We start from the raw sequence: 22267 nt of genomic DNA, 5'->3' as shown, positions 1-22267 counted from the left end.
TTGATTTTGTATGTGTGTCTCTTTTCTCATACACTAAAAATCCTCATTTCTAATTATATTAACATAGTTATGACTAACAATTTAATTACTGAAGAGTTTAAGATTTTTTCAGATTTCTTTTTGCCCTTGGATATACCCCATTAAGAATGGACACACAAATTACTATGCTTTAAAGATAATTGAAACATACCTGTGTATTCAAGCCATCAACTTGATATGCAATGCAGGTCATCTGTTTCATTTTGCTTTGGACTTATAGGGCTTTCCTTAACTTTACTTAAACCTCCTTTTAGAATAACATATGTACCAAAGTCAAATGTTGAAAATTCAAGATATATTCAGAGAAATCTAGCTTCCATCCTGGTTCTTTCCATCTGGTTTCTCTCCTCCTGCCTCCACCATAAGCACCATAAGTAACCACTTTTTAAAGTTTTGGTTATCTTTCCATTGTTTCTTTTTTTAAACCACACACACACACACACACAGTTTTATATCCCCTTTCTTAAATATGATTATATATTTACCTTCTCCATTTTGTTTTTTACTTAATAAGACCACTCTGCAGAGTTATACAGAAATATACCTCATGGATTTTTACAGCTACATACTACTCAATCATGTGGCTATATTAGGATTTAGAATAATCTATTTTTAAGTATGGTATTTAAATTTAAATAACCAATATTTCATTGAATGCCTCTGACCTGTGAGTTAAGAATTAGACCAAAAGGTATCAGAAGTCAAGGCAATCAGGCTGATTGAAAAATTCAGTTTTAAATAGGGTATGTATAACATATTTAGATGACTAGTACATCTGAATACAGTGGATTTTATATATATTTTGAGGGAGGGCTGAAAATGTTTTGAAAATTAATTGGATGTTTTCTTCCAGTCATATCCACAAAAAACATTTGAGATGCCTATCCAAGTCCTGATTTCTTTTCTGAAATCTGCTTCCCACCTAGAAAGGCCGGCATGACTTGAACCAAGGAAAAGGCAGTGCTTTCCTGGCCAACAAGTTTGTCATTCAATTGTCTGGCTAATGAGTCAGCATGCTAAATGAGGTATGCCTATATACAGAACTAGACATTAAGGGAAACAGTGTAGTAATAGCTAATTCTCTTGTGCTCTTATGTACTAGGCACTGAACTAAAGCACTCTGAACATTAACTTATTTATCTTCGATATCCTTGAGGTAGGTACTACTACTGCGTTAAAAATAAGGCGGCACAGGAAGATTAAATAACTTAGAGAGAGAGTCACACAGCTAGTATTATAAATGGCAGGGCTAAAATTAAACTCAGGCTTTCTGGCTCCAGAGCTCAGAATCCTAACCACTATATTACCCCATCTTTAAAAGTTATTAGGACCAGAAGAAATAACATTCAGAAGTTAAAATAGTAAACTGAGATGATGAAAGTTTTAATTCTGATGCAACAGCCAAATATAAAAGAAAACAAGCAACAAGTAGGGGTGTATGGTTTTATTTTTTTTTAAATGTATATGCTCAAAAACAGTTTACTTGGAAATTTTCACTAGAAGAAATAAAAAACATGAAAGAACACCAGCATAAATACACAATGCATACTTTAATTGTGGCTATATTAAATGTATCTTAATGTAATACTGCTGTAACATGGTATCATCTCATTGTTAAAAAATTAAAAAAAAAAAAGAATACAGGGAAGTGAAACTAAAAAACTACAGATTCCTGGATTCTATGGCAGATGGAGTACCCTTATTTAAGCTAGAAAAGGAACCCTGTAGGATAGAAAGAGAAGAGACAAGCAATCTAAAACCAGCATGTTAACCCAACTGTGAGTTTTTTAAAATGCCGTTAAAATGAATCTAAGAATGCCTTTTAACACAGCTCACACTTTAATGAATACCAGAGAATTCACAGCAAGACTGTAAAGCTAGGAATGTAATGTTATTGTGGAGTTTCAGCCATGACCCTCGCCTCACTCTACTATATGAAAAAGAAGAAAGAAAGTCTTTAGTCATGATTTGCACCTTAATGAGCATCAATTATTCTCAGCAGCCCAAAACCCTATAAATGCAGCAGAACACACAGGTCTTTAACTAAAGTCTGAAAGTCCAGTTAACACAAAAAAAATTCATATTGGGAAACAGCCATACCAATTTAAGGACTGTGAAAAGTCCTTTAACAGAGTTTTGGTAACCACGAGAGAATTCAAACTGAAGAGAAACCCCAAGTGTAAAAAAACGCAACAAGGCCTTCAGATTTCACTCAACGATTAGCAAAATCCACAGTGGAGAGAAACCTTTTATGTGTAGCTGAAATGATAAAGTCTTAAGTAGTGACCCATTCCTTAATTCAGTATCAGAACTTCTATATGAATGTGCTGAATATGCAAGGTATATAACCAAAGGAGGGAAATTTGAAGACACGAATGCTGAAGTGGTAGACAGTTCCCAACCACCCCTAAATATGATAGCATCCCACCCCTCTCCCTATCACACTAGCCCCTTACCCTCATTTTTCTTCTTGATGGTACTCATCACTTGACACTCTCTATACATTTATTTCTTAAAATGTTTTGTCTAACTTCCTCCACTAGAATACAAGCTCTGAAACAGCAGGGGGTTTTAAAAAGCTATATTCTCAGTGTCTAGGATAAAATCTGGCATATGGTAGGCATACAATAGTTGAGTGAATTTAGTGTAGTACTTTCCTTATGTGGGGTATTTGGTACCTTGCGGTTACTTCATTCTAAGTGAATGATTTAGCAGGCTTTAACATATATAGAAAATGTGTTCATTATTTTATAATATGCCAGAGTAAAAAGCATTTTAACTGCTATGGTCTACAAATTATTCTCCAACTGTGTGGGGGATGGAAAGTTGTATAAAAAGCACCCAGTACTACCCTCATAATTGTACCAACCAGTTAGACAAAATGGTCTACAAGGGACATGAAGGTAAAACGGAAGTTTCCAACTTCTTAAGAGAAAGTTCTCTTTCCTCAGGTTCAGAATCTAAATACTTTACTCCTCTCAGGATGACATATATCCCTATATGCCCTGTCAGCCACTGGTATAGAGGGCATGGCAGTTTGGAATCCAATAGCAACAACCCTTTTGTGCCAACTTTGGCATTTAGAATCATGCCTCATTAATTCAAAAACATTACTAAGGGCCTACCATGCATTAAGCACTATGTACACAGGTAAATTTTTAAAATATGGAGCTTACCAACAATAAAGAAAATAATTACAAAGCAGTGTGATCAGTGTGATAACACTGGAGGGGAAGAGTAAAGGACAAGAACAAAGGAGCATCTAATTTGACTGAAAAGGGCTTTAAAAAGCCTATGAAAACAGAATCACTGAAGCTGAATCCTAAGAGGTAGGTAGGTATTCACTTGATCACAAAGAAGGATGTAGAAGTAATGATGTGTGCAAGGCTACTGAGGTTGAAAACACAAAGCACATTTGGGGAAGCACTGGAAGTACTTGCAATTGATCAGGATGCTCTAAAAAGAGGGATAGTCTGTGGTTCTAAAAACCATATTAAAAATAATTTAAATCTTTATACTTAGAAAGCACAAAGGTATTTTCATAATAAAACTTGCTAAAATGTTAAGTTAAATAAAAATCTTAGCTGTGTAAGGATAAGCAAGGGGGCTGGGGGCAGGAATTGAGATTCCCTTTGCCACAAAGGCTCTATATCAGAATTTGTATGTTTACCAAAAGCACCCTGGATTTTAACTGTTTGAGCAACACTGGACTAGAACATGATTACACAGGATGACTACAGAGACATGGCTGGGAAGGTAGCCATTCTGTGTTGCCCTGATCTGTGGAAAATCCCAAAAAGAGAAAACTTAGAAAGCAGAAAGGATTTTACATAAAAGATGAGGACTTAATGTTTGGACACACTGAGTTTAAAATTACTGTGGGATGTCTAATGAAGACATTTGATGGGTAATTTGAAACAAGGTTTAGAGAGCAAGAGAGAAGACAGGATACAAGTTACATGTTTGAGACTCAGTCTGATATTACAGGTGGTAAAAGAAGCCATAGTTATGAATGACATTGTATAAAATATGTAAAGTAAAAAAAGAGAGAGAGAGAAAATCTAGTGAAGATCAATACCTAAAAGGTAGGCAGAAAGTGAGACAACACTTTGTGGGGAAATGAGGGAGCCAGCAGAGATGAAACCAAGCTGTAGCACAGAGTAGCCTTTGATAGGAAACAGGCAACCTCTTTTCCTCTAAAACAGGGGAATATGAGTGAAGTTGGAAAATACAAGTTGAACTCTTCATAGTCCCAATTTTCTGTTCAATAGGAGGAAGAGTCATATGCTAGGGGAGGGGCAGAGGGCCTAAGGAAAGTAATGAAGTTTGGCTCAGCCACAGCGGGAAATGGGAGAGAGGCCACCCTAGTAACAAACATAAGGTTTACATTGAGGGCTTTTCTAAGGCTGAAGCGAGATACTTGTAGTGATTTTACTTTGAAGGACTACCCTTCACAAAGAACTCAGCATCCCAGAAAAGGTAGATAATAAATAGGATTAATCTGAGGTTGGGGGCTTGCTGAAGGATTAGACTAAAAGACCAGAGGAAGAAGAATAACTGGTGAGATCAGTTCATATAGTGTCCCATAAAGCTGAGGGTAGATAGGGAAGAAAGCCTGAAAGGGGCTGATAGTTTCGGAGGAAGGAGAACAGTCAAGAAATGGGGGTAAGAAGGAACTGAAGAATGTGGAACGAACATAAAGGAGAGAAAAGTCAATAAAATAAGGAAGTGAAAAAACTGAAAAGAGGGCAGTTATCAGTTACTGAAATTTTACCAGAAAGAGAAATTCAAGATGGTGACATTCAAAGTGTGGCACGGGAGTAAGCTGCTGGAATGTGATAAAGTCACTGGGCAGAAGTCCAAGATATCAGCAAGGTATCAGAAAGATCATCCAAAGATGACAACAGGAGTTGAGGTAGACAGAAAGACCATGAGCAAGATATCAAGTTAGGCTCTCTGGCCTTTAACACTCACCCCTATTATTAAAGGTAGAAAACATTAAAATTTCAATACGGTATGAAAAGATGTGCTATAAAAGCATATGAACTAATGGTAGACTAACCTAACTTGATTTTTATCTTCATTACTCACTTGAAAAGCCATGCATTTTCTTTTAAACAAAATAGAAAAATAATTTTTAAATTTTTATAAAATGCCTAAAGGAAGTAGAAATTTTAAATACAATTAGTAATACATGGCAAAATAATTAAACACAATGATTCCTTTGTGAGATCTTTCATTATTTACCTTACTGAAAATGGAATCTGAATATTAGTAATAATCTTTCATTTTGCCTACATTTATATCCATAGTATGTATTCAAAGTAGTGAGATAACTTGACTTTAATTTCTGATTCATGGCAAATTTCAAGGTAGGGAGATTATACAAAATAATCTAAAGATGATAAAAATGGTAAACTTGTGTTACATATACCACAATAAAAAAAATCTAAAGTAACAGAAAAAATCTTTGTAAAGCTAAATTGGGTTACTACTCATTATTAGTGACATAACATCTGTATTTTAAGGTGAGTTTGAAAAACACTTTAGAAATTAAAGAATCATCCCTTCATAGGTTTAAGAATATATAATGAAAAAGATGGTGATGGTGTTTAAAGGATACCAAAGTTGGATATCTTTATGCAGTGTAATGTTCTCATATTCAGTATCAACATGTCTTCTTTTTTGGAACTCTCTTTTCCATTTCATGGGTTTTGTTGTTTTTCTATTTGAAAAGGACTAGATGAACTTTCTAGTTACAGCGATGATGAAAGAAGTTTAAAATTTGTTTTGCATTCGTTGTATTCCATTCTTGTTCTTTCAGGGGTCCTTCACACACAGATACATACTTTTTCAAGATCTTTTCTCCTACTTCTCGGAAATCCAAGGGTTCCTTGTGTGTAGTGCAGCCTGCTCCAGAAACACTAGTATCTACTTCATGATTTTCTGGTTGCTGATCAGCACAATACTTCGATCCCCAGTAACACATTTCTCCACTGTACATCATAGCCAGCAGATGAATGTCACTAAATATTCCTGGGAAAGTCATTTAGGTTGACAGATTAGAATTAAAAGCTTAAAAAGAAACCCTAGTTATTAACTAAACTTGAATTAAAGTTCCTTTTGTTATTAAGCATTTTCTATTCTCACTTTAACAGTAACACAAAAGCAAAATATGACTAATACAATCTTCATTTAATAAGCATGTTTATATCTATTTTACTGATAAAGGAGGCCCATTACAAAAAGAAAAACAGAGTACCAGAGGATTTTTTTTAGAGAATCATTTAGGTAAGTGATTTTGACCTTTTTGGGGTCCACTCTAGAACTTCTCCAAGAATCTAATTTAAGGAACAGAACTTCTCCCAGAATATACACCCCAAATTCTGCAGTCAATTTCAGAGTACTTATAAACTCCCTGAATTCCACCCATGGACACACCCTTTATTTTGGGGTATGCTCTAGGATGATTCATATAGCTAAAGTCAGGTATCCTAGACATCCTATATTTCTCTAAAAGTCTAAGAAATTATCATGCATAATCATGCCTGAGAGTCCATACAATTATTAAAGGTGTTATTTCCAAGATGCTTTGTATTACCAGAAAAAAAGAGAATATGCTGCAGAATTTTCATCAAAAGTTGAACTCTTTCTTCTTATGGGTAGTTTTTCCAGTAGGCAATTATATAATTAAACATTTATGGTACATAAAGTGTATTAATTTGGCAGAAAGACAAATAAACCTAGAATGAAAAAGATCTGGGTATAAATTACTGGCTTTGTGTCTTTGGGCAAGTCACCAAAGCTCTTTGAATCTCAGGTTTTAAATCTGAAAAATAAGGAGTTTGCATCCCCTACTTAATTCATGGAATTTTCCTAAAGAACATATGAAATAAAAATGTAACTTCTTAAAAGCCATTAAAGAAAAAAATAAATGACGTATTCTAATGTGCTTCTGTGATTAAAAAAGATTACTTCAAATAAATGAGCATCATGTCTGTTGTTCACCTAATATGATACAACAAAAGTGACTATGATGGCACTGGATATGAAAAATTCAACTTTCAGAACGGTGGTAGTTTCTGTTTTGAATCTATTGCAAGTTTTTTAAAGTATCAAAATTTGTTCCTGCAGTATTCACCTTCACTTCACCTCAATTTCTGCTTATAAATAGTAGCAAGAGAAACAACAGGCTCAGCAGAATAGCTGAATGAATGGTGATATGGTTTGGCTCTGTGTCCCCATCCAAATCTCATCTTGAATTGTACCCTCATAATTCCCATGTGCTGTGGGAGGGACCCAGTGGGAGATAACTGAATCACGGGGGTGGTTTCCCCCATACTGTTCTTGTGGTAGTGAATAAGTCTCAAGAGATCTAATAGTTTTATAAGGGGTTTCCGCTTTCATTTCTCTCTCCTTTTCTCTTGTCACCGCCATGTAAGAAGTGCCTTTTGCTTTCCCCCATGATTATGAGGCCTCCCAGCAACGTGGAACTATGAGTCCATTAAACCTATTTTTTTCTTCCCAGTCTTGGGTATGTCTTTATCAGCGACGTGAAACTGGACTAATACAAATGGCTATACAATAAATAGTGGTTCTCAAACTTTTGCCTTCAGAACTTATTCCTTCTTTCTAACTGTATGTTTGTACCCATTAACCCAACCTCTCTTCATCACCTCCCTCCCACTCATACAACCTTTTGTGATACCAGCTCTGATTTGTAGGGGAGGGAGGGTCCTCAGTTGTATTAAGGGTGTAAACAAAGGGTATAAAAGTTGGACAGTTTTTTTTATTTACCCCCATGTGATTCCAGGTTTATTCTGACAAGGGAATTTTTATAACACTTTCATCTGATAAGGCCATGTCCAAAGATTAAAATTCTCTGGCCCCACTTCACAGAACAATGAGGCTCAGAGGTGAGTCACAAGGGCTTACTGCATAAAATTTAATGATATACAGATAATGTCTAAACAATAATATGATTATCTTACCTTAGAAAAAGTAACAAAAACCATACACAGTTTTGAGTTTTATCTAAAATTAGGTAAATTATCACCAAGATCTAGCCACAGAAAATTTGATGTCTCATATAGAACTTTTCTCCCTAAATATTAAGAATTATTCAGAATTGTATTTTATATCGACTAACAAAAAATAATTTGAGCCTCTCCAAAAGGGACTTAGGAGTAATTCAGCCTATGAAAGGTAGGTTTCCTGGCTTCTAATCTAATCATGTTCAGATAGATACATTTGGGCAAAGCAACCTTTTTTTCTTTTTTCTCAGATCAGGTCTCACTCTGTTACCCAGGCTAGAGTGCAGCTGTGCGATCAGGGCTCACTGCAGCCTCAAACTCCTGGGCTCAACTGATTCTCCCACCTCAGCCTGCCATGTAGCTGGAACTACAGTCATGCGCCACCACGCCTGGATAATTTTTTTTTTTTTTTAGTTTTTGTAGAGATGATGGATGATGTCTCACTATGTCTTGAACTCCTGGCTTTTCTCTAGTGATCATCCTGCCTTGGCCTCCTAAAGGAGGCAAACTTACATTTTTTTGTTTTGTTTTTGTTTTTGTTTTTTGAGACGGAGTCTCACTCTATCCCCCAAGCTGGAATGCAGTGGCGAGATCTCAGTTCACTGCAACCTCCATCTCCCGGGTTCAAGCGCAAACTTGTTTAGATGAGAACAAAAAGCCAGCACCATAAGAGGACTTAGGACAGTATGTAGCAAAACTGCTGTGGTGCCTATACTGTTTCTTTTTGTCTGGAAAATGCTACCCTATCTGACCCTTTTAATTCCCTTGTTGAAGAAGCAACTGAAACTAGGAGCTAGTAAATTCAAAGTATGACAAAGAGATGCCACCAATATTACCTGCTCCCTGAAGAAAAAATTCCAGGCTATGAGAGTGTCTTACTTTATAACTAGAAATGGGAGAATTAGGAAAGCAGGTGATTTGTGCCACTCCCTTTAGTTCTAAATGAGCTTTAGTGCCTACCCCCACCTTTTTCTTTTAAAGTGTCCCACATTAAGAATTCAATTTAATCAGTCTATGTGTGAAAATAGAAATTTTTAACAAGGCATTTTCAATGCCTCTAATTGGTTCCTAGTTATCTGAAATAACTAATAACTAGTATATACTTGCCATAAATACATCAAATACCCCATGTTTGTCAAAATGTCATGCCCACTGAGGGAGCTTTTTGTATTCACAATAAGTTGTTTTAGAATGAAATATTTGTCTAAATGAGCAGAAAGTAATAATTTTTGGACATCATGTCACTTAAATCACCTTTTTTTTTCCTATAAAATGCTTTCAAATAGAACAATCCTGAAGAGGCTAACAAAGAAACAGAAAGAATTAAAACATACTTAAAATACTAGAATATTTCCAAAGAGGTATTCTAATTATTCTTCATATTTCATTTTTTTCCCATCAAAACTTCAGATGAAGTAAAAAATTTTACACATGTGATCTAATGTTACTTGCAGCTATTTGACCTTGACCAATTCATCTGGGTTTACCTGGACCTCAGTTCTTCCATTTATAAGGAGATGGTAAAAGTAAATGGTTCTTCTCTTCCCACACATAAGTCTAAAACCCAGATGATGCTCTATATTCAGTTCCTTGAATTTTCAAGTACACAGATGCTTGTGGCAGAAATGTATAGTTGCCAACCAGTATTCATTCTCCCCAATACCCCTTTCTTAGTAAACAACCTTAATTTTATTTGGGATGGCAATGTATCAGGTTAAGGACTATACTTTGCAGGTTTCCTTACAGCTAAGTAAAGTCATCTGATTAAATTCTGGCCAGTGAAATGGAGGTTGTAAGAAACTTCTGAGAAGGACGGTCTAACGGAACAGACTTGGCTGAAATTCCCTTTTGCTATGCCTGTAGCCTGAAACACAGGTGAGACTGAAGGAGCTCCAGGAACATCTTGGGATACTGAGAATAAAAGCAATGTCCTAAACCGAGATGCATGCTGCACAGTCTGGAAAGTATTATATTCTAAATAAAGTGCCTCCCCATGAAGAGAGAGTCTTGTTTTAAAGATGAATGGAGGAAAAAGGTAAGAACATGATGAGATGGAGCCACTGTACCAGCTCTGGACCTTTCCTGTGTGAAAGATCACTAAATATCTACCTTGTTTAAAAGTTACTTCCAGTTAGTTACAAGTAGCCAAATCTAGTTCTGATAAAATGCTGACTGAGGCTTGACATGGTTTAGCTTTGTGTCCCCACCCAAATCTCATCTTGAATTATAATCCCCAGGTGTTGAGGGAGGAAGCTCGTGGGAGGGGACTGGATCATTCACGTGGTTTCCCTCATGCTGTTCTCATGATAGTGAGTGAATTCTCATGAGATCTGATGGTTTTATAAATAATAGTTTTTCTTGCACTCACACATGCTCTGTCTCACCTGCCGCCATTTAAGACGTGCCTGCTTCTCCTTCCACCATGATTGTAAGTTTCCTGACACCTTCCCAGCCAAGTGGAACTGAAAGTCAATTAAACCTCTTTTGTTTATAAATTACCCAGTCTCAGGTAGTATCTTTATAACAGTGTGAAAACAAACTAATTACACGGCTGTGTGAGGATGCAAAATGAGCAGAAGGAACACAATATATAACTTCCAAAATTATTTAACACAAGGGATTAGAAATATTTTTCTGTATCACATCAAAAGATTTTATCTTTGAATTTTGTATAAGCCTTTTTATGACTTATTACTTTTTTGTCTATAATCTACCTTGACATTTATTTAAATCAAAGTGAAATCTAATAAACTTCCTAAAATCTTAAGAAGCTTTAAATCACTTAGAAAATTTAATGAGAGATCACATTACCTGCACTCAGTAATTTAGCTGTGTCTAGGTCTTGGAAAGAAACTCCTTCATTTAACTGGATAGGACATCGATAATTTAGCATCTGTAGCAAGTAACTGATTCCATCAAGAAGGTACTAAATAAAAGTCAGAGCCAAAGAATTGAAAGTATTATCTGCAGAAATATATAAACTTCAAATATTAATATTTTCCATTCTTCACTCGAGAGAAAATTGGTTAATATATAGACATAGCTTACAGCTATTCTATTTCAATGGTATAAAGACCCACTATCCCAAGACTCTGCTAATATAAATATACCCCTTGAAATGCTCTAGTAGTAAGAAAGAGTACTTAAAAAAAAAAAGAATGCATTAACCAGAAACACATTTCAGTAATATATATGTTAAAGATGTTATCAGAGGAAGAAAAGAATAAAGACAATAAAGATGTGCTCAACAACAATGTATTAAAAGCACGTATGTACTTATAATTTAGAAATATTATGATCAAACTTTTATATCTGCAAGTGTGGCCTCCCATTTCCAAGCCCACCTAAATTATGTGTACATTTAACCCAAGTTAGAATCCTTAGTGATACAATACCAAGACTCATATTTTGGATTTAATGATTCAGTCATAATGGTCAAGTGAATCAGAGGGCCACAATTTTCTAGAAGCAGGGTCATGTGAGTTCCTTAGAAGTGATCTGCTGACAGGCTCACAAGTGTTTCTTTCAAGACAAAATATGTTTAAAAGTTTAGAAATTAATATAGTTTATCTTATATTTAAAATAATACAAATCCTTAAAAAAAAGAACTTCACAGATTACAAACTGCTTTCACATGTTATCTGATTTAGTCTTCACAACAAGCCCAATTTATTTATGATTACCCAGCTAGTAAATAAAAGATATAGAATACAAACCAAAGACCCTTTGATCCACTACTCTTAGTAGTACAACATAGACAGCTTTTTGAAACCTATAAAAGTCAACAATGAAAAATGTGTAGGGAATGTCTTCTTACCTTTTTAAGCAAACTGGATTTTCTTAAGAGCCATTCTCTTCTTTTGGTAAGAGAATGACAATACATATACAGCAGGGCTCCTCGTCTCCAAGACAGACATTCCAGTAGCTCATCCCCAAGCAAATTGCAGTGCTGAAACACACACAAAAAGACATAGCTAAAAAGGGAAACTGGATGTCTGTAAAAGTTGAAGTTAAATTTCAAAAACTCAGCAATTGAAAACATTCTCACATCACAAAATGTGCCCTTTGTTTAGCTACTTACACAGGGAAGCCTTAGTTTCAATCAATTATAAATATGCAAGCCTATTAATACATGAAAATTAAAATAACTACGTCAATTTACAAGTAGTTTTACAAAATAATTTAAAAAACATTTTTACTAGCAAATTATCCTAACAGGTTTGCAACATAAGCAGTCATCATTTCATTAAAAAGGTAACTTTTCACAAATACATTACTTGAAGTGAGATCATATCTATTTCTACTATCACTCGAATAAAATAATGAAAATTTACACCCAAAAATAATTCTAATAAATCAAAATTTTTAAAGCGGTTTGTCATTTAAATTTGGGGATAATGTTTCCACAGCCTCCCCTGATATATAAACAGAGAAAAAAAAATATCTAGGTAGATAGTCAGCAGGCAGTTAAAGATGAGAAATTATTTGCTTGAAAGAGTATCCAGGACTAGAGATAAAAAATAATAGGATTATTCAAATAGAGATGACAGTACAAAGCCTGTGAACAGGTTGTCAAGTAAAGACAGAATAGAGACTATCAGTGATGAAGGAGACATCCTTGGCTAGTACCTGTGCTTCTAGAATGGAAAGCAAGACAGTTGCTAGCAAGAGAAGACATTTCAGACATGAAGAAGTGGAAAAGGAGCAGGTAGGGTCTCAGTGGGAGGGGGTGATCAATGTTAAGAAGGGGAGCAAATGTTCGAGAGACTAAGGACTATAAGGACAACAGATGTGGTAATTAGATTAATAGTGACCTTCAAGAAAACAGCATCTGCAAAAGTAAACGGGGTGGATATGGGAATATCTATGTTAAAAAAAATGAGTAGGCACTGCTATTACAATTCTATTATGCAAATATTCTGAAATACATTTAGTAAAATATGATACTTTTGTTGCAACATTGGTCTGAAGCATTAAGCTCTTTTATCTCCCTCTTCCAATCTTAATTTAAGAAACAAAGATACAATGAAGAAGAAAAAAAATATAGACTCCAAAGAGCAGGACAGTACCAGCAATATTCCATCATAATTAACAGGAACGTCAAACTTACTTTTGGATGCATATTATTTTCCTTGACTAAAATTTCTGGTTCTGAAAGAAAACTGATCAGCTCTTTTACTTTCTGTGAAGAAGAGTCTTCAGGAAAATCTTCATCTACTAGCTTGTTCTCCTCAAAATATGTCATGTCCAAAATAGCCTTAAAAAAAAAAAAAAAAAAGGCATTCATCAATGATTTAAAATTGAAAAACAACAATTCTTACAGTTTCACCTTGCACATATAGGTGCTTTATTACACATTTAAATCTTCTAGCTCAATATGTAAATTTGAGAAGTAGGCAAAATGTCTAGATGTAAATATAATTTGAGAAAGATTTTAAAGAAAACTTCATAGGTATTTTACTAAAGTACTGAATTAATGATAATCTTTCTTTCTCTCAAAAAAAATAGAACTTTAATTTACAGAATTTAATTATATAGAATTATGAAAAACGTAATTATTATATTCTGCTATTTATATAATCCCTGAAATTTTCCTAAATGCCTGCTGTATCAAGTTAAGGTCACTACTTCCAGTTTTGAACCTTCAAAGGATTTATTTGTTTTCCCAAATACAGAGCCAGTATTAGGGGCATATGTATCCTGCTACCCAATAGAGTAAACATACCATCAACATATGCAACTCAAACACTAAGCCCCCAGTATTCCTAAATATTAGAGATGCTGTTAAAGCATATAAAACTCCTCAATCCTTTTTCCTTTTTCAATCTATTGAACTAAGACTACGGAAACTGGGTTCTAGTGTCAGTTCTACCACTAATCACTTAACTAACCAAAGACAAGTCAGTTTTATCTTTTTTGAGCTTCAGCTTCTTAATTGACTAAATGATAAATTGGACTAAAATACTTTTCAAAGTTCCTTGTTGGAGTATAAAATTAATTAACATATGTAAAGTACTAGAAATGTTACCTAGCACCCAGTTAGTGCTTTTACTTTCTGTGAACAGGAGCAGTAAGTGTTATTGTGTGAAAGGCCTAAGCCAGTAAGGAGAGATCATCATATATGATTTCATCATCATGTGAAAGGTGATCTGTTGATTCAGAACCATAAATAGGTTTTAAGAGGATTTGGAAAATTGAAATCTGTATGTCTAGGTCTTTTGCCTTATTCTAGTAACTAAGTTAAATGTTTGGAACACTCTCATTTGAAAAAAATGAGATGACATACAACATATGCAGACAAGCACAGAGTTTTCTGAAAGGAAAGAAAGCCAAGCAAAATACCTGCCAAACTTAAACAGTTCTCTGTGGTTTGTGAGTAGCTGTTAGGCTTACTCAGCCATGGTGTTTGAAGGCAGAAGCTATCTTTAGAAACTTCCTAACAGGAAGAACAGCACGAGGCATTTAAATGCTATAAATGGGCACTTGGGAAGCCTAAGTTTACTGTACTTTCTGTAACCACTTCAGTTTTATTATCCCTTAGCAATCCAAAAAGGGCATATGAAAACACTCTATCAACTACAAAGTGCTATATAAATGTTAGTTACTGTAATAAAATTACATTTCTTGATGTTAGCATGCCTCAGCAGCATTTCAGAAAACCAAGAAAAAAAGGCATTGTCCACATAGCAGCCTGATTTGGAAAGGAAAGTTAAAAAACAAGTGGGTGAACAGAAAAATTGCATAGATATGCATGACACTAGCAGGGAGAATAATATTGAGAAACCTAGGGAAGGTAAATTTCAGGGGGAAAAAAAAAAGTCAGGGCCCTTATATCCCCCCCTGCTCCCTCTGAAACTTTCAAGAGATTGGACATTGCACACACTAGTGTCCTGTTCAATTATCTCTAAAGGAAAACAATTCTATTATCTGTAAGATTTTTTTCCTGACTTTTCTAATTAACACATCTAATCAATCTTACTTCTTTTCATACTGCCTCGAAGTTTCAAGTTTTTGTGTTTTATTCATAGTTTTTTGAACAAAATTAAACACTTGAAATATGGAATAAACTGATTTCATTTTACGTAAAATTGGAGTCAATCATCTAAATAAACAACCTGCCCTCATAAAATGCCAGAGTCCACATCGCTTTCAGTACCTGTGTGTAAAGTTCTAGAAGATTTGATGGATTTGAACATTCTTTCTCTTCTCCACATAGGAGTTTCAATTTTTCTAATGCTGCAGAGGCCCGAATTAAAAAGTGATCTATAAGAAATAAAAACATGAGAATTACATCACATAGTTTCAGAGGGTTATTTAAACAAAAAACAAATTATGTATGAAGATGAAATGATGAAATGACAAGATGAAATAATATTATGGCATATGCAGAAACAGCATTATAGTAATAATATCTATGCTGACCATGGCTCATAATATCTAAAACATGAAATATCTCATAATGCCTAATCCTAATTAAGTAAATTTATTATGAAAATTTATTCTAGAAAGCAAAATACTGAAAACTTTCTAGAGTCAATCTTGCCATTTCTCAAATGCAGTCTGTATTCTCATTATGCTTCTTTTATGATGATAATGCACTCAAAATAGTTAAATTTAAAACTTACTGGAATATACAAATAATATACATAAATCTACAGAAAGGTCTTCCACTGAAAACTTACAATTTCATAAATGTAGTTGCAAATGTTATGCAAAAAACCATGATTGACAAAATCGCATTCCTTATAAAATGCCAGCATTATGAGCAATTATAATTTTATAATTGTTTATATCTACTACGATTAAAATTATATAATACATCTATGTATTTAATTCCTTTAAAAACTTAGAAACAAATTACCTCATTTTCTCAAAACTTGGAAGGAACTAAACACTTCTAACAAGTCTTCTAATCACAACTCACCCTCCCTCCACCTTCACCATCTCCTCATTTTTTTTCCCTTTCTCTAATGTCATAATCCCTTTGTTGCTTCTATTATTTCACTTTTTCTTATGTGTCCACTCCAAGGTACTATCCACCCTTCTGCAGCACTTCATGTAGTCACATTTAGATACACCCACTATCAAGACACTAAACTCCCTGAGTTTGCCTCTCTGTGCTTTCCTTCTGAAACATACTCTGATATTCTAAAATATATCCCTTTCTTCTTCACAGGCCAATGAACAGATAGTGTAGCACATGGTGTAGGCCTACCTGATCTAGCCTCAGGAGTTACACAGATAGATAAGCTGTTCATTGTTGCAGCAAAAGCACCATCAGGTTATGTCTGTTGGCAATCATGTGACTGCTGCCTTAAGTCTTCTCAGGTAAAGCCTGAGATTGGATTTTGATTGCTGTAAGATCCACTTTCACTTGAGTTGAAATCTGCTTCTTAGCACTGTCTTCCCACCTCTCATTAGCCCAGAAGTGACATCCACACAACATAGAAAAAGAGCCTACTATAAACTGAAATTATATGGAACATGACACTCCTTAGGTGCTTCTTTAGAGTGTTGATATGTTTTTTAACTTGCAGCATTATTTTCAATGTAAAGATTTGCATCGAACTCATTAAACCATTGCTGAAAGAGTATGTCACATAAACTGATGACATAATTACTGTGGCAGGGGTGTGGTGGTGGCATAGCTCACATTTTGGAAAAGCCCATAAAATGTAGTTTTACTAGAACTATTTAGTCAAAGTAATGACTGGCAAAGCAAAAGATGAAACTGATTCTTATATAATCTCTGGAAAAACTCCCCCATGACATACTTCCATAGAGTAAACAGATTGTGCTTGTACAATGAGAAATAAATTAACAAAAATTGGCTAGAAATTAAAAAATGCATTATTAGATGAAATAGTATCTGGCTGTATCTCATCTAATTTGAAGAAGACAATGGAAATTATCAAACCCCTATACCCTAATATAAATACATAGTCGTTACATTAAAGAACAAATTTTGAATATATATTATTCTTGTTGCATGGAAAAATGTCAAATTCAATTCAAGTACATGAAATTTTGTTTTAATTACAGTTCATAAATCTTGTAATATTTTTAAGATTGAACTGATTTCCATGCTGACCATGGCTCATAATATGAACCACTAACATTGTCATTTTATTTTAGCAAATTTTCAGAAGTATAAAGCCTCTAAACAAGAATTCCATATATAGCACATGACTTTTATTTCCAGCTCTCATTCATTCCAGGTTAAAGAACTCTTCCAAGGGAAATGAGAATGGCTTTTGGTTCAGTGATAAGTGAATAAAAAACACTCTTTGGTCTCTTTGGACTGGTTCAAGTGAATCTGGGAATTACAGGTAACTTAGATACACTTTCAACTTAATAGCTCCTACTACCCATGAATTATTCATGTGAATCCACAGACCAAAATATAAGTCCGCTTCAGGATGGTCTGTAGTAGGTCTTTAAAGAACACACTCCTGGACGGGCACAGTGGCTCACACCCGTAATCCCAGCACTTTGGGAAGCCAAGGCGGGTGGAATGCTTGAGCCCAGGAGTTCAGGACCAACCTGGGCAACATGATGAACCCGGTTTCTACAAAATACACCAAAGTTAGCCAGGCGTGATGGTGTGCACCTGTTGTCCCACTACTAGAGGGGCTCCAGCCTGGGCGACAGAATGAGACTCTGTCTCTAAAACCAAAACAAAACAAAACACTCCTGAGAAAAGATAATCCGGCAAAAAATATTCACTGAAACTAAGGCATTTCATCATAGACCCTATTTAATAAGAAATTCACCAACTATTCAATCGCTTAAGAAAATGTTCCACCACTGTTTTCCTATGAGTCCAATGATATGAGTGAGTCCATAAGAATTTTAAAAACTATCTGTAGTAATAGCTCAAACTCGAAAAGGAATAATGTAGAACCTAAAGGCAGGTGAGACCTAATGAAGAGAATTGGACTTAAATTCAGAAGGTTGAGGTAATACCCTAGCCCAGTTTTTCCTAACAGCTTACACCTTTCCAAAACAATTATGCCAATACTTAGCAGAGCCCTTGTGAGAACTGGCATGATGTATAGGCAGAATAGTCTACTCATCAATGTAAAGCTCTTCTACAGAATGTTGTTTAGAATCCAAAACGTAAGATGCAAATTTACAACGCAGCAATGAAAAAGTGGAACTGTTATACCTGCCTTTTTATCTTTACAGGATGCAAACGACCATTACCAATTTGAGTGTTATCATTCACCTCAGCCATTTATTTAAACTTCTGTATTTTGTTTAGATTCTGCCCTTTTCCCAATTGCTACTGAGACAGTTTACACCAGCACGGATCTGGACAGATTTTCCATGAGTTCTGAAAAATGCGGTTTCCGAAGACAACGTCTTGGCAATGTGAGTTCTGGGGAGTGGGCAATCGATGGAGCAGCGAGGATCAGAAACAACAGACCTCGGTTGGCTACTTGCGGCCTAGGACCCAAAGGAACACAGGCCTCAGCCTCTAGCCCTCATAGCCATCGAGCGCCAGTACCTTAGCGCCGTCTGCCCCGCCCGCCTCCCTCTCCTCCGCTCCCTCACCATCTTCACCGGCAGCTTCGCTAAGTTGCTGTATGTGGGCCTGAGCCAGGTCCCCGAGTTCTTCCACTCGTCTCACCACACTACAGAATGCGGCCGCCATGGCCACAATCGGCGGGCGCGCCCCAGCCACGTGACCGTGTTGCCCGCAATCACCTGATCCTCCAGCACTGGCGGGGCGTAGGGCGGAACTCTCCTGGTTGGTGGGAGGAGACATCAGCTCCGGAAGAGGGCTGGCCCAGGCCGGCAAAGGTCGTTCCGGGTCATTTTTCCTGGACTATCCTTCCCTCCCATAATCCTGAGCAGCAAGGAGACTAGGGGCGGGTGTGACGTTGAGGCACGCCTCTCTCTCGCCCCCTCCTGTAAGCCAATAGGGAGCCAGCCGTGCCCCTCGATTGACCCAATGGAAAGTCGGCTCTCTCCTCCTGCCTCCTGGAAGACAGCTTGGTGACGTCTGGCTGGCAGGATGCGGATTGTCGTCCGCATTCCCGCTTCCCTATCCGACGCGGGAACCACAGTCTGGAGGGCGGACGCGAGGGTCTGGAGAGAGGGCTGTCACTTTTGGCCTTGTAGTAAGGAGGTTGTTAAAGTGATTATAATCTCCTGGTCCGAAACGGAAACCCCCCCGGTCCCCTGTGTAACACATCCAAGTCTCCAAGAGTTTGTAGTACATCTGGATGGGGAGCTCCAAACACTACTGGAGTTGCCAGTCTACGTGGTTGAATATTGCTTTTTTTAATTTGTTTAAATTTTTGGTGACTTGGATGTGTTACACAGGGTTTTTTGAGACGGAGTCTCGCTCTGTCGCCCAGGCTGGAGTGCTGTGGCCGGATCTCAGCTCACTGCAAGCTCCGCCTCCCGGGTTCCCGCCATTCTCCTGCCTCAGCCTCCCGAGTAGCTGGGACTACAGGCGCCCGCCACCTCGCCCGGCTAGTTTTTTGTATTTTTTAGTAGAGACGGGGTTTCACCGTGTTAGCCAGGATGGTCTCGATCTCCTGACCTCGTGATCCACCCGTCTCGGCCTCCCAAAGTGCTGGGATTACAGGCTTGAGCCACCGCGCCCGGCCTAAATCTGATATTTAACAGTCGAATTTATCTCTGACCTCCCTTGGAGTTCACATTTAAAGTTCTTTAGACATCTTGCGTCCAGTGGTACTGAATTCTGCAGCCACAAAACTATTTTCACTGTCTTTCATCTCAAGCCCTTCCCTTAAGGCGCTAATTGTGCATAAGTTCATCCTCTCAACTGGGAGTTTCAAAGCACTCAGTGAGCAAGTCTAACTTCACTTTGCATTTCCGTGACTACTTTCTTGCCTCTGGTCAAACAAATCGTTAACTCTGTGTATTCATTTTTCAGTTTAACACACTGTATCTTGAAAAAATCTCCATCCTACCATTTCTTATGGAAGGTAGTTTTTTATATAATAGAAAAATACTAAAAATAGGGAAAAAAGTGTATTGTGATTTATAAGTGATTGACCACAATGACTTTCTAACGGATCTTTGTAATATCAGTTTCTTCTTCTGTCGATTCACTCTAAATATAGAGGACAGGAATCATGTGTTTTGTGTCCTTGGTCCTCATACAGTGCCTGGCACATATGCACTCTTGTCAACAAGCTAGATGGCAAGGAGATATGATGTGGTCTGTGGGAGAAGACAATTATTCAATAGTTAGGGAATTGTAGGTGAGGAGAAAAAGAATCTAAGTATAAACAAGAAGTTGAGAGAAGACTTTCTCAATAAGGGGTGGAGAAGGTGGTAGTTGAGGAGGGGCAGGTGCTGGAAGGTAGAGTGGAGAATTAGCATATCTATACACGAAGGGGGAAAAAATAGGGAGGAATTCAAAATGAAAGTAGGGAGCTAGTAATGGATAGAGAAAAGAGCCGAAGGTTACACCTGATGCCTTCTGGATCTTCTACAAGATGTAGAACTAAATGAAGGCTTCGGAAGTTTTTACTAAACTTTTCAAAAAATAATTTTCAAAAAATAATTAACCTTTGATCAGGAATTTTCAGTCTCCTAGAAAATGTGTAATTTACCATTCTTAAACTACTTAAAATAATTATCTTGGCCGGTCGCGGTGGCTCACACCTGTAATCCCAGCACTTTGGGAGGCCAAGGCGTGCGGATCGCGAGGTCAGAAGATCGAGACCATCCTGGCTAACCCGGTGAAACCTCGTCCCTACTAAAAAATACAAAAAATTAGGTGGCCGTGGTGGCGGGCGCCTGTAGTCCCAGCTACTCAGGAGGCTGAGGTAGGAGAATGGCGTGAACCCAGGAGGTGGAGCTTGCAATGAGCTGAGATCCTGCGCGCTCCAGCCTGAGCAACAGAGTGAGATTCCGTCTCAAAAAAAAAAAAAGAATTACCTGGACATGTGGGCAATAGACAAAGGCACAGCTGAAATATTTTGACTGGACCTACAGATTATCTCTGCAGAAGTGTTTTATTCTCAGGTCCACTGTTCTTCTCAAGTTTTTATAAAAGATATCTTAGGGTCTATGTAATCAGGTCATCCATTTTCTAGCCATGAAATTTGGGTCTCAGAGATCTTGCTCATAATTTCGAAGTGATCTTGGATCGCCATTTGAATCAAGAGTTCCTTTTTAAAATAAACTAACTTAGAGTCAAATATTCAAAAAGTTTTTTCATTACAACCACAGCTTTATCTGTTCCCTCTCCATAAATGAGGCTATTAAAAACATTTTAGGCCAGGTATAATGGCTCATGCCTGTAATCCCAGCACTTTGGGAGGCCTAGGCAGGTCAGAGTTTCGGAACCAGCCTGGATAACATGGTGAAACCCCTTCTCTACTAAAAATACAAAATAAAATCAGCTGGGGATGGTGGCACATGACTGTAGTGACAGCTGCTCAGTAGGCTGAGGTAGGAGAATTGCTTGAATCCAGGAGGTAGCAGTTTCAGTGAACCGAGATTGTGCCACTGCACTCCTGTCTGGGTGACAGAGAGAGACTCTGTCCCAAAAAATAAACAAATAAAAATAAAAAATAAAAACTTTTTAGTGGAGTGTGTTTCCAATACTTTGAAGTCTTTTTCTTGTTTTCCTTTATGTTCTCTTTCCCTAGTTAATGCCGTGGTCCAATATAGAAACTTCATATTTGTTAATGCATTTTATTTAGTTCAAAGTGTACATAAACTGTAAAATACTGAAACAAAACAAAATCACCCTTACCCCCATAACTTCTTCCTTGCTATCTTTGCTCAATCTCTTCAGACTCTGCTACATTTCTTCTGGCTCTATCAGGCTGAGCCAGTCTTGCGTGGTTAAACTGAAACTACCAAGGAGCAAGGAGTCCTGAAGTTAAGACTCTCTCAAATTTACCAGACTCTTAATAAAGTCTTTCTCTCTAGCTATGAGTGTGATTCTAATTTTTAGGCCTCTATGGTAAACACCAAGCTTTGTTACAAAAATGGTACAAAAGAAGACACAACAAACAAATATCATGAATATATTTGCAAAAATTCTAATTAGAATATACTCAATTTAAAAGATGGGTAATACCCAAAATCATAAACACTCACTCTCATACACTGTTGTTAGGAATATACTTTTATACAAACTACTGAAGGATGACCTGGCATTATGTATTAAAGCCTTTAAAAATAACTGATCCAGTAAT

At 36.7% G+C, this 22267-nt stretch overlaps 1 protein-coding gene across 1 annotated transcript; it reads right to left on the bottom strand.

The window, feature by feature from the left end:
* Positions 1–1468: 1468 nt before the first annotated feature.
* Positions 1469–18878, bottom strand: C5H5orf51 (chromosome 5 C5orf51 homolog). The gene is made up of 6 exons (XM_009208339.4): positions 18630–18878; positions 15229–15335; positions 13183–13329; positions 11890–12021; positions 10884–10998; positions 1469–6075 (listed from the first exon to the last, which is right to left on the bottom strand). Exons 1-6 carry the CDS (start codon positions 18841–18843, stop codon positions 5792–5794), a joined length of 999 nt encoding a protein of 332 aa, XP_009206603.2. The 5' UTR covers positions 18844–18878; the 3' UTR covers positions 1469–5791.
* Between the last annotated feature and the right edge of the window lie 3389 nt (positions 18879–22267).

The sequence above is a fragment of the Papio anubis genome, chromosome 5, assembly GCF_008728515.1.
Source record: "Papio anubis isolate 15944 chromosome 5, Panubis1.0, whole genome shotgun sequence".
Taxonomy (NCBI): Eukaryota; Metazoa; Chordata; class Mammalia; order Primates; family Cercopithecidae; genus Papio; species Papio anubis.
Note: the sequence above shows the minus strand (reverse complement) of the source record. Positions and strands in the feature narration are given on the sequence as shown.